The sequence below is a fragment of the Fundulus heteroclitus genome, unplaced genomic scaffold, assembly GCF_011125445.2.
Source record: "Fundulus heteroclitus isolate FHET01 unplaced genomic scaffold, MU-UCD_Fhet_4.1 scaffold_28, whole genome shotgun sequence".
In the NCBI taxonomy this organism is placed as follows: domain Eukaryota; kingdom Metazoa; phylum Chordata; class Actinopteri; order Cyprinodontiformes; family Fundulidae; genus Fundulus; species Fundulus heteroclitus.
The window spans coordinates 3,655,154-3,668,228 of record NW_023396689.1 but is presented as its reverse complement, the minus strand read 5'-3'; the positions used below and the strand labels follow the sequence as shown (position 1 = coordinate 3,668,228).

The following is a 13,075-nucleotide window of genomic DNA, read 5'->3' as shown; positions in this document are numbered from 1 at the left end:
CGGTTCATTCAGAACCAGTCATGGCTGCACGCTGGATCATAAAACAGTTCTGCTAACCAGATGCAGTTTAAAAAGCCACTTGGTCTGTTTATAAGTTTCTTTTTTATTAATTATGCATTTTTTAACTACATGCACCGTATTTCTGTGCCTCTGCGCTTGCTCCTCTCCCCCTCCTTTCCCTCGGACCAGGTGCTTTTATCACCATTCACCATTCAAAACGTGAATCACTACGTTTAATGTTCTCACATCGGTAGCAACGTGTGCCAGTTAAAGTCAATAGGAGAGTTAGTAGCTGTATTTCATGCTGTTTTTTTTAACAACATAGATTCAGTGGCGCTTTGGTGGGCGTGCTGCCTTGCGCTTTAATTCAGGTGCGCACTTTTAAGGGTCATTTTAAAGAACTTGTAAGATCAGGGGCTTCATCTCAGATCTGTCAGTACCCCTGTTCCCTTTATAGGAGCCGTTACAGTATTTATTTATGCATTTTCCCCACTGTGTATCCGTCGCATGCAGCGCACGGGGGTAAATCCGCCCAACTCACCGCCCAGAGCACACTGACGAGAGCAATAGAGATTTGTCTGATCAGCGCGGCGACTGACTGAGAAACCTGTCCTGGGAAAGGTGATGAGAATGTTATAAACTGTAACAGTCTAGAAGTGCATTGAGCTGAAAAGAGGGAGACGTCAGCAGCTGGATCGTGCGTAAAGACGCAGCGGGAACCTCTGTGTGCTTCAGTGTTGCTGCTGAGGGGAAAATGTTGACCATAGAGGCTTGATGAAACTCAGCCTGATTCACCAATCAGGTTATAGATTTACAATGATAAACAACCCATAGATGAATGTGTAACAGTTTAATAATTCAGTCAATAACTTAAAACTACTTAATTTTATTCAGTATTATTTGAACAATTGTGTATTTTTTTATGTCTTAATCCATTAACTGAACAATAAGGTATTAATACGTCTCTTTCTCTTTTAAACAAAAGTAATACATGTCTACTTCATTGTCTGGTGGGATAAAAATTAGATAGAGTTGACTCCGCCGGCTCTTCCAGGGTCTGGTTAGCCCTGCCCCCAAACAAGCCCCGCCCCCAAATTAGCAAAATCTCACTCTTAACTTTTGATAAAAGTTGAGAGGTCTGTCTATGGGGATTGGGTCTAACATACATGTTGAGGGTCTAGATGAAGCAAAAATTTTAGATAACTCAAAAAGCTCTACCAGGTCTAAACTGTGTAAAAGCTACTGCCCCCTGTTAGCAGTTGGATGCCTCTGCATCCTGTCCTGGCCTTTTATTTATTTATTTTTTTCAGACCACAAGGCACACAGTATGAAAGGGTGCACTGTGAATTAACATGTCTACGTGTGTCTATGTCCACACATAAGGTGCACCAGATTATAAGGCACATTAAATATTCTTCCCATGTGTGTAATATCACAGCACCCCTCCCCCATACACGGCGCTCTCCTGAGAAGGAGACCTATCCATCTCTGTCGAAGGGACAGAATAGTTGGACTACACTGCCCTGTTTTTAACAAAAGGCCAAAATAAACGTAACCTTTATGTTAAATCAACTTACTTGGTTTATTGTTGCTAGTGCGCACTCCGGGCATGGGCTGCCTTACATGCACTTCTATTTTAGTCTAAAATTGAAATGTCTAAAATCAGGTAGTGACACAGTGTACCGTAATGCTCGGAATATCCTTTGAGCGGAGCAGCTTCGTTGCTAACCAAAGTCGTTTTCAGTGTTCTTATTCGTGTTATCGCCACTCCAAGCTCTAATACAATACAGGAGAGATGAGCTGTTGGAACTGCGATCCGACCGCAGTGTACAGATCATACCAACCGTCAAAACCGCACTTTATTCATCCCGACCTGGAATGGACAACGCTCCGGAGGCCCAGGGATAGGGGTAAGGGAAGAAGGAGACAGTGAGGTAGATGGGCAGGGCTGCTGACTCGGCTAAAAGCTAACCCATACAGACCAACACTTCCGAGCCTTATTCTGGCCAATGTAAGATACCTCGCCAACAATCTTGACGAGATCCAGTTAAGAATCGCTGCAAGTAGGCTGGACAGCTCTGTAACCATTTTCACAGAATCATGGCTAGATGGCAGCAGTAACCCAGATGCCGCTGTGATCGTTGCTGGGGACTTTCACCATGTTATTTTAAAGGCTGGTTTCCCCAAATTTTATAAATTCATTAAGTTCCCGACCAGAGACACTAATACATTAGATCAAGTTTACTGTAACATCCCAGGAGCATACAAAGCTGCTGCAGCTCCTCACTTCGGTTCATCAGATCACATCTCTATATAGCTGATTCCTACCTACAAGCCACTGATCTGCAGATCCAGACCGGTGATAAAAGCTGTCCAGGTTTGAACAGAAGAGGCCGGCTCAGCTCTACGGGACTGTTTTGGAAATGCCGACTGGGATGTATTTAAAGAGGCCGCTGACTTAGAAAACTACACATCATTTATGCTTTCCTATATTCACTTCTGCACTGATGCTTTCCTATTCACAAAGACAATCAGAGTGTTTCCTAACCAGGAACCATGGGTGGACAGCTCGGTGCGGTCCCTGCTAAAGGTCCGGGATGCAGCGTTCAGATCTGGAGACAGACCAGCTTACAGCAGGGCTAGAAGTGAACTTAAAAAAGTAATCCAGAAGGCAAAGCAAAGATTCATGTAGCGCATCGAGAACCACTTCAGCAGCAACAATCCATGCGACGTGGAGAGCAGCAGGGAGCCTAAACATCTTCCCCAGCCAGAGGAGCACAATCAGTCTCTCGTCCTACAGCTCCACTAAGTAAGGCCACTAACAAGGCCGCATGTCCAGACATGGTGTCAGCCCGGACGCTTAAATCACGTGCTGACAAGCTAGCAGGGATCTTTCTGGACATCTTCAACTTCTCCCTGCAGCTCTCCACGGTTCCTGCCTGTCTGAAATCATCCATTATTGTGCCTGTCTTTTAAGAAACCAATTATCACCTGCCTCAATGATTATCATTCTATCATACTGACGCCCATCATCATGAAGTGCTTCGAGAGGATCCTCCTAAAGTACATCATTGACGCCATCCCTGCCGGCCAGGACAGCCTGCTGTTTGCCTACAGGGAGAATTGCTCCACGGAGGATGCTGTCTCATTAGCACTTCACTCAGCTCTGACTCATCTGCAGCATCCCAACACCTATGTTAGGATGCTCTTCATGGACTTCACCTCAGTATTCAACACCGTGCTCCCAGATGTTTGCTCTAAAGCTCCACAACATGGGATTATCCACACCTCTCTGGTCCTGGATCAGTGACTTCCTTGCCAACAGGCCACAGGTGGTGAGGATAGGGAAACGCACATCGCTCCACTGATCCTCAACACAGGAACGCCGCAGGGTTGTGTCCTCAGCCCTGCTCTCTTCACCCTTTTCACCCAGGACTGTTCTGCTATTTACCCACAAACACAAGGGTGAAGTTTGAACACCAATGTAGTGGGTCTCATCTCCAATAATGATGAGTCCCACCACAGGGTTGAGGTCAGCAATCTCACACAGTGGTGCTCCAAGAACAACCTAATCCTGAACACCAGTAAGACCAAGGACGTAATAAAAGATTCCAGGAGGTCCAGGAGGACTGAACATGCTCCTCTCTACGTACAAGGAGAGGTGGTGAAGTGTGTGGACAGCATTAGGTTCCTGGGTATTCACATCTCCTCCCACCTTTCCTGTACTGTGAACACCTGCCACCTGATGAAGAAGGCCCAAACGGCTCTTCTTCCTCAAGATACTGAAAAGGACTGTTCATTCCACTAAGCTGCTAAAGAACTTCTATAGAGCTACCATAGACAATGGTTTATGTATCAGCATAACTGTAGGGTATGGGAGCTACACAGTTCAGGAGAAGGACATAGCACGGATGGTGAGAACAGCGCAGGGGATTGTGGGATGCCGTCTGCAGGATCTAGATTAAATTTATGCAGAACAAGTCCAAAGAAGGGCTAGACTCATCTCCACTCATCCCACCCACCCAGGTTTGCCCCTCTCCCATTAGGTAAATGCTTCAGAAGTCTCAAATCCAAAATAAATAAACTTAGAAACAGCTTCTTCCCAACAGCTGTGAGAGCAAAAAACCCTGATGAGAGACTGCAGTCCAACTTTAAAATCACCCCACTGCTACTAGCCCATCATACACTACAATCACTTTAATGTTTTTGCCTACCTGCTCACTATTATCTCAGAATATCTAAATACATATTTCTGTAAATGAAGCTACACATTATCATTGCACAAAAGCACCTTACTATATCATCATTTGTTATCTGTGACTCATGAAGGACAACTAGTTCATACAAACTTTTAAATGCACTTAAAATACTTTTTTAAGCTTCTGAACACTATAATGAAAAACAAAACAAACAACAACAAAAAAATCACTGTAACCCTTGTTCATTGCTTGTTTATGTAGTTGTCTTTACTATGTGTACTCTCCAAAAAGAAATTTCACCATGGTAACACGCAGTGACAATAGAGAATGTTTGTATCTTTTTTACTTCAGAGTGCCCAACATTTTGTTATTACTATCTTGATTTGTTAATTATACAATTTAACCAATGAAACCAACATGGAAAGCTTGTGCTCCTTAGCTGCTGTCGTTACCTCTCCTAGTATGAATGTTAACTTCAGTATATGTTTAGCCTGAAATCAGTACTGATGTTAATCAGAGCATCTGTTTATGCTTGATTTTTGAGTTAATTGAATAGAAACAGCTCTACACTTTGTTGCCAGATCTGATTGTTTCCAACCCAAACCAGTGTTTCCCATACATACAAGATCCAGCCCAAATCTCAACCTTGTTTGAACTGAAGTTAAGAGCATCAAAGTATTAGTACACATAATAAAGAACACTCCATTATCACAAAACTACACTGAAGTAGAGAGAAAACATCACACATACAGGCTCCCCACTAAATATGCAATCAAGCAACCAGAAAACCTATACACACGAGCAGTCTCCCAATCACGTTGTCGTAGAAACTGCAAGATGCCTCCCAACATGAGTTTGAAAGTTACATTTCTCTCTCCATGAAGTTTTAAAGTTGATCAGTAGATCTCAACCAATTTGGGGCATTTACTTTGATCAATACCACTTCATAGTGACACTTCATTAACCAGAGATGGTTATTCTTTCTGTATATCAGGTTCAACAGATTCCACACATTTCAGTATAAATTAACTAATAAAAAAGTGCAAGAAGACATGATTTTATTTAAATGTAGAAGTTTTTACTTTTCTGCCACACAACTATTTTGATATAATTTTTTTCTATGATTGTTTATAAAAACTCACCAAATGTTGTGAAAAATCAGCCCACATTGTTACAACATGCCCAAAGTTATTTTTTCCAGCCCAAGCGTGTACAAAAGAAGCCCTACTAGTAACACATTTTTTTTTTTTTAGATTTTGGACTATAAGGCACACTTAAAATCTTTACATTTTCTCAAAGATTTATGGTGCACCTTATAATCCACCGCACCTCGTTGTGCTTACTGTTTATGGTAAGTTGTGCAATTCTTTCTGTGTTTTCACTCTTGCGGAAATTGTGGGCCCCTGCGGACTAGCTACTTTATCGATACATTATATTACATAGTCAGCCCTACAATATGTTAGAAACTTTACTTAGCTCTGAAACACCAGCTTTGCAGAGTTGCATCTTAGTTGCACCTTAGCTAGGGATGGGTACCGAATTTAGTACTTTTATATGCACCGACCGAATCCCGTCGGTACTACTGGGTACCAATTCACGTAAAATCAAACACAAACACACACATACCTAAGAAAAAAAACCTAAGAAAAAAAACTGAAAACACTTTATTTTTAAAGTTTTACGTTATTTTCATAGGTGGTATATGTCAAGTTATTTTTTATCTTTGCATGTTTTTGTGTCTGCAAGTTTGCATCATGCACAATGGTATTGTTGCTTTTTAATTGCTTGTTCTGTTTTTTAAAGGAAATTTTGAAAAATAGTTTTATGGGCACTTCTTAGGATAACATTTCTTATTGCCATTACAATATAAATAATTACAATGGTGCAATCTTCCAGTTGTAGCAGCAATCAGTCATAGAAAAGAAGAGATTATTAGTTTCTAACGGTTGAAAAAAATACATTTTTATTTCTTGTGTTTTGTTATGTGTTAAAAATATAACAAAATAATTTGCCACTTAAATCATGTTTGGATATTAAAAATGGAAGGTTGAATGAGACAGCTTTAATTTCAGCATGATGCATCAGAATATATATATTTTCAAATTTCTCAAACTCACCCCATATCCGATGAGTCCCATGTGCTGCTTTCTTTTTCGGCTGGTAAATAATCCATCTGTAAAATTCCCACAATCTTATGGGCCTTTCAGACGGGATGGTGTTTGTGCTGAGCTTGCCGCAGGATTCAGTGCATTTGCACAGCGCTTTGCTGGCTGGGTGGCTGGTCATATATTCCAAGTCATATGAATTCCTGCTTTGCATAACAGTATTATATTTTATCTTTTGATTGGAGTCTAACTAGATGTCCCTTCACATATTACACAGATAACCTAGTGCCCATGCTCAAGGTCACAGAGTATTAGAAGCTTCATAAAGATAGATGAGAAAGACAAGAGGGATAGAAATGTGGATTTATTCTAAGTATCATAATCACAATATTTCCAATTGATCTTTTTTAACAAAATTAATTTTTAGTATGACACAGCTTCACAGGGAGTAAAGATAGCAACAGAAATCTTTGGTCTTCACATCATTAAAATGTGGTTACAATTTTTAATTTTATAGCTGCTTTGAAATTACGGGGATATTAAGGTTGGTGTAAAGCATGGCTTAAATATTGACATGTTAAAAGTATTTACTAGATTTTTTTTTTTTTTTTTTTTTGTACAGTGGATCTTCATTTCAGTCACTCAAAATTAAAGATGTGGTTCTCTTTCCAGGTGATGTCTCTCCCATCAGTATGTCCCCTATCAGCCAGTCACAATTCATCCCACTTGGAGAAGTACTACTGTTGGCTGTCTCTGCTATGAACTCTGTTCACAAGCCTGTCACTCGTGAGGCTCTAACAGAACACCTGCAGACATGTTTTCCAGGTAACACGAGTAAATTGTTCAATATAACCTTGCTTAAGGCTTGAAGGATGAAAAGTAAATAAATATGGGACCAAGTCTTCTAGGATGTTTAGTCAGTTTAGTTTGTAGTAAAAGAAAAGGAAAGAACACCATGGATAGAAACAGCTAACTGACAGCCAGGGTTCTCGCCAGTGCATTTCAGCAAAATGAACCGTTACACTAAAAGTTGTCAAAGTTATGCTGAACGGTCAGTACGACACGTAAAAGTACGACACAGATGGTTGAGAGCAACATAGTCAGCAAATATCTTTAACGTGCATCAGCACAGCTATAAACCTCCCAAACCACATGAGCAAACGACAACTGTTATTAGCTTGACGAACAGCCCCTTTGAGCTGCACTACACAATGCTCCGCTGTGGGAATTCATCTAAAGAAGTAACGAAAAAACACACCAGTGTGCACACCAGCCTCCCGGCACACAAACGCGTGCGCTCACGCAACCACTCCGCCGCCAGCTCTTTCGCTGAAAAACATTCCTGGCTAAGCTAAGCTGTTTAACTTACTAAAATACTTAAAAATGTATTGTAATTCCATTCATAAATAGATTCATTACATACATAATTCCATAAGATTTTCATGTAATTTAATTCCCCATCCTGAGCATGCAGGGGGCAGCATTCTCTTGTATATATTGGGCAAGACTAAAAATAGGTGCTCATCTAGCTCAACAGATATATAAATGCATTAAGAGTTTTAATGATTTCGAAATATATTTATCACTTCTGGTTTTGCTTCTTTTTTCTGATTTTTGTTTTCTTAGGAGTTCCTACACCAACAGAGGAAGTGCTACACCACACACTTAGCTTACTGGTCCGGGAGCGTAAAATCTACCCAACACCTGATGGATATTTCATTGTAACTCCTCAAACCTACTTCATCACTCCAAGTCTTATCCGAACTAGCTCAAAGTGGTACCATTTAGATGAGCGATCGTCCGATCGATACCAGCATAAGAAACAACAGCCACATCAGCAAACTCAATGCATCTCTCCTCTTTCTGGCACTCTAACACCATCCAATTCGGGGGGGTTTCTAGATTGCACACTCACAAAGTCCAGCCAAAACCACTGTGCAGTGGGTGATGATTTTTTTTACAACAGTAGTTATCGTGCAGATGATCAACCCAGCCACCACACTACTCTGCAGAGTCAGTCTCCAAAAGAACACAGAGAAACATACTCGTCACAACACTCCCCACAAACACCTTCTCAACAACCAGTCAGCAACTCAGAAAAAAACCGTAGCTCTCTGGGATTCCCGTTCAAGACAGACACCCTCATTAAGCACCGAGGAGGGCTGGTTGGAGGTGGAGGAACAGGGGACCTAGACAAACAAACGGCAGGCAGTACAGGCGGGAGAAAGTTTGGTTTGAAGTTGTTCCGTCTGAGTTTTAAAAAGGATAAAGCCAAACATTTGACTACGTTCTCCGCACAGTTTCCCCCTGAGGAGTGGCCACTTCGTGATGAAGAGGAGCCCAACCATTTGCCCCGTCATGTAGAAATGGAGATTATACGTAGAATCAACCCCGACCTTACTGTTGAAAATCTGGCCCGACATACAGCGGTCATGAAAAGACTAGAAGAAGAACGCACACAGAGGAGCAAAGCATCATCTGCTAATCAGAGCTCTAAAAGTAGAAGAAGTGGTAGTAGGCACAGAAAGCAATCTCAATCCAAACTTAGTCGCTCAAACAGTAAAACTAGGACTTTCCGCTTTGAAGTGACTGATGGTTCCCATTTAGATTTATCTGACAAAGATTATAGAGGTTACTCTTCCTCACTGGCTCGGTCACCGAGAGAACAAGCTCTGGCCATAGAGCGTCAAAGAGCTCGACATCACCTTGCATATAGCATTCCAAACATTCTTGACTCACCTCATCTACCTGTCACACCAGAGTGGGATGTATCTGGGGAGCTTGCCAAGCGCCGCATGGAAATGCCCTTCCCTGAGCCAAGCCATGGTCCATCAGCTCATCATCCCAAAGTTCCCCGCTCACACTCCCACACCCAGGAGAGGAAGTCAAGGAATGAACGCAGTTGTAAGGTTAAGGAACGTTCTAGATCTATGGATAGTTCTAAAGGACCAGTTGATGCTGGATTGATTGGACCATCACCTGATTATTACGATGACCGCAGTCGTTATTTTACTGATGATGGCACTTTACGAGCTAATCAGAACTCATGTCACTACACTCGTGCCACACCACCTTCGTCTAATGTTGCAGCACATTCATTTGGCTTGGATGATGTCAGAAACTTTGAGAAGAGTAAGAGCAGAGACAAATTGTCAGCAGTCTCACCCAAACCTCTACCTGCCTCCAACCCCCCGGATGATTATTTCCAGTGTACTGGTAACTCTGAAGTTGCTCTTACAACAACAATCTTACTGAGAAGTCAAGGTAAAAACAGCCACTGTGGATTAAAAGCAAGTATGGCTGACAGACAAACAGAGAGACAGATGTCCAGCCCCTCAAATGAGGACTTGTCAAAAGTTGGATCCAAAGGTGGAAGCCTACCTCCATCTGTCCCTGACTCTGCAATTTCAAATGGGCAACCTCCCCACATTGACTCCACTGGGCAGGAGAAACACAAGGACATTTTTAGTAAAGATACACTCTTCAAACCTCCTCCCAGCCTCTCATTGCCTGGCTATAACTCTTTGAGAAAATCAGCAGTTCTTGCCTCAATTACTCTGTCTTCATCCTGTGATGCTCTTGATTCCCACAAAGGATATGATCCTCCAAAACCACTTGTAGCAACATTGTCTGTTCCCACACAGGAGATGGAGCCCATATCTAGTGCTGCAGAGAGCTCTTTTGACTACTACAATGTCTCAGATGATGATGAACTTGAAGATGGAGGGACTAAAGATCATAAAGGAGGGAAAAAAACTAAAGGAAGTGCTTCTGAGATAGAAGGGTGTGGAATAGGGACCATGGAGTGGCTGTTGGAGAGAGAAAAGGCAAGGAATTTACAAATGAGGTTTGAAAGAACTCTTACTTTCGCTGGTGCTCCGGAAAACCATTCAGAACCCCGTCAGAGCCAGCATTCAGTCCACTCTGCTAGACTTGACAGTATGGACTCTAGTTCCATCACAGTTGACAGTGGATTCAATTCACCACGGTGAGGGCATTGGTATTAATACTTTATTGCAGGGTTTTTTGTACAACTTGTATTTATATCTGCAGGTGTTCAAATAATCTTGAAATCAACCCAATTCCTTATGGTTTTAATATCGCTGTCAATTTATTGAACAGTTTAATGTAGACTACTTTCCTACCCAATTTATTCACGCTATGTATATAAACCTGCTTTTTTATTTAAAGAAAATATCTACCTCTTTTGCTTTGTCCATTTGTTATTCCCTGAAACATGGTATTTGAACATTTGGTATAAGTGCAAATCTTCAACGTAGGTACAAGTAGTCGCTACAATCTCATGTTTTGTATCTGTCTTTTCAGGACAAGGGAGAGCTTAGCATCAAACACCTCTTCAATAGTGGAAAATAACCGACGTCAAAATTTTGCCCTGAGTCCCGGACACCTCAGCACTATACCTGGCAGTGGTCCTTCTTTTTCCTTTCGTGCTATTTCAGAATCTGCCACTAATCAACAGGAGAAACTACAGAAGGCTACTACCTGCCTTGCTTCAATCACCAGTGTCTAGGAACAGAACTAAGGGCTGAGCACAAAGTCATTCAAAGGGACAAAAAAGCTAAGTCCCACTGCACAGGACTGTTGCACCAACAGACTGAATTAGTGTAGCTGTTATTGGTCACCCATGGAAAAAGAATTTAGAATAGTCCTCTCTCTTTCTTACCAATATAAAAACATGCAGGCATCACCATGCACACATTAACCCTAACTCAATTGTTAGATCCGGCCTCTTGCTTGTATTTAACAAACTACTGCTCTAGCATTTTTTTAATCATATATATATATATATATATATATATATATATATATATATATATATATATATATATATATATATATATTGGTTGAAGTGTGCCTGTGTGAATAGTATGAATATTATCTGTAATCTCAGGTTTTGTTATTTCCAGTTTCATTCTTGTTTCGCCAGATCAGTGTATCTCTTTGTAATGGTGCTACACAAACGACAACTGCAGTTCTACTCACTACTGTTACTGATGCACCCTACTCATTAGTTTGCTTTTCCACTGTGGTGTCACAGTTGCCACTTGCAGACACCCTTTAAGGCAAGACAAAGCAGGAAAAAAAGATTTTTCACAAATTGGTATATTTTGTGGTATTTTGTTAACATGCACAAGTCTTATTTCAACATTTTGTATTCAACTAACAGCTGGGATTTATCTTACACTTTGCTTCAGATAAATGTTGTGACAAGGTCTCCAAACAAAATAACCAATGATTTTTAATGTGGTCTGGTCACAAATTTAAGTTTAAAAAGTAATGGGACATAATGTATACATCTATCCATTGCATGACATATTTGTGATGATTTTGCTTTCAAAAGTCTTAACTTTTTGGTCAGAGAATGTTTGGATAAAGAGACATTGTTTACAACGTCCAATTTGATGTGTCTTAAACAAAAACAAAATTTTAAAGGAGCAATGAGCAATAATTAAATTTTTACAAAAAATATGATGTGAAAAACTGTTTATTTATCCTTTGCAAATATGCGCATATGAGGCGACGGGTCAAAGGGGGTCCATTTGTATTTGTCAAAAGGTAATACAGATGAGCCTAGGAAACAAACACTGCCTAATCACATACTGGATCCCGCCCATTTCTGTCCAAATGGCTTGTCACACACATTGTTTTGGTCTACAGATGGTGCTCAGTAGCCCATCTGGTAGTGAAATTTTGCTTATTGCGCCTTTAAATTTGATGCTTGAATCCAATGTGCTAGAAAATGTGTAGAATAGGTGCATCATTATCATACACAAATGATCAGTAATCAGTAAAGGACATGTATTTTTTGTCAGCATTTTCCTATGTATTTAAGAGTTGTACAACGTTCATAACAGCTCTAAAATGTTTAGAAAAGTGATGGAGCCGGATGATTAAAATCAAACTAATGTTTTCTTTCTATTTTAATGCTGCTCATAATTAAGACAGATACTAGAGGATTTAAGGTACAGTGATGACTGCCTGCATGGTGTGTTCATCCTGTTTTGCTGCTACAAGCAATACTGGATCTTGTGTGCTGTAAGTAGTTCTATAATGTTAAATATAGTTAAACATTCAATTATGGTTATCAAAATAATCCCATGACACAAAGTTTTACCTTAGGGCTTGTTGTAATGATAAATAGACCAACCTAGTTGACAAATATTAATAACATTTTCCCAATATTCAATTCACTTTCAATTAACTTCAGTTTATTTATATAGTGCTGATTCAAGTAAAAACAAACATCCATTTTGTATACTGAAATATACATACAAATCTACTTTATCTACTAAACAATACATCAAATTCAGTTTATTATTCAAATTGGTAAAAAAAAAAAAAAAGTACCAGTACAAATTGGTATATTGGTGATCACAGTGGAAAGTCGATTGCATTGAGTCATAACTTAGCAGCAATCCTCCATACTGAGTGTACTTAAAATAACAGTGGAGAGGAGAACTCTTTCAACAGAATAAAAATTTCAGCAAGACCTGTTTCATTGTGTGAGCAGTCATCTGCCATGACTGACTAGGTGTTTAAGAAGACAGAGCGTACATATAAAAACACAGACGGACTGATCTAGGAGCACTTTCTATGTAAGAAAGGAAAATTAATGGCAGTAGCTGCCGTAATGGCTTCATCTAGGTTCTATGAAGGGAATAAAAAACTGAAATAAGACGTTAATAGTAGAAATAACAGCAGATAATGCTAAATTTAACATTGTAGAGGAAAGTAGCTGAGAAGTCATTA

General features: G+C 40.3%; 1 protein-coding gene across 2 annotated transcripts in view; it reads left to right on the top strand.

Annotated features, from left to right (window-relative positions):
- The window catches only part of stox2b (storkhead box 2b), a 41,409-nt gene extending 28,594 nt beyond the window's left edge, over positions 1 to 12,815 (top strand). The window contains exons 2-4 of one of the 2 annotated variants that reach the window (XM_012856943.3): positions 6,977 to 7,129; positions 7,931 to 10,292; positions 10,631 to 12,815. In XM_012856943.3, coding sequence (XP_012712397.1) covers positions 6,977 to 7,129; positions 7,931 to 10,292; positions 10,631 to 10,835 — 2,720 coding nt within the window. In that variant the 3' untranslated portion in view covers positions 10,836 to 12,815. The remainder of the gene's footprint in view (positions 1 to 6,976; positions 7,130 to 7,930; positions 10,293 to 10,630) is intronic. The other variant, XM_021313208.2, reaches the window with a different exon arrangement.
- The last annotated feature ends 260 nt before the right edge of the window (positions 12,816 to 13,075 follow it).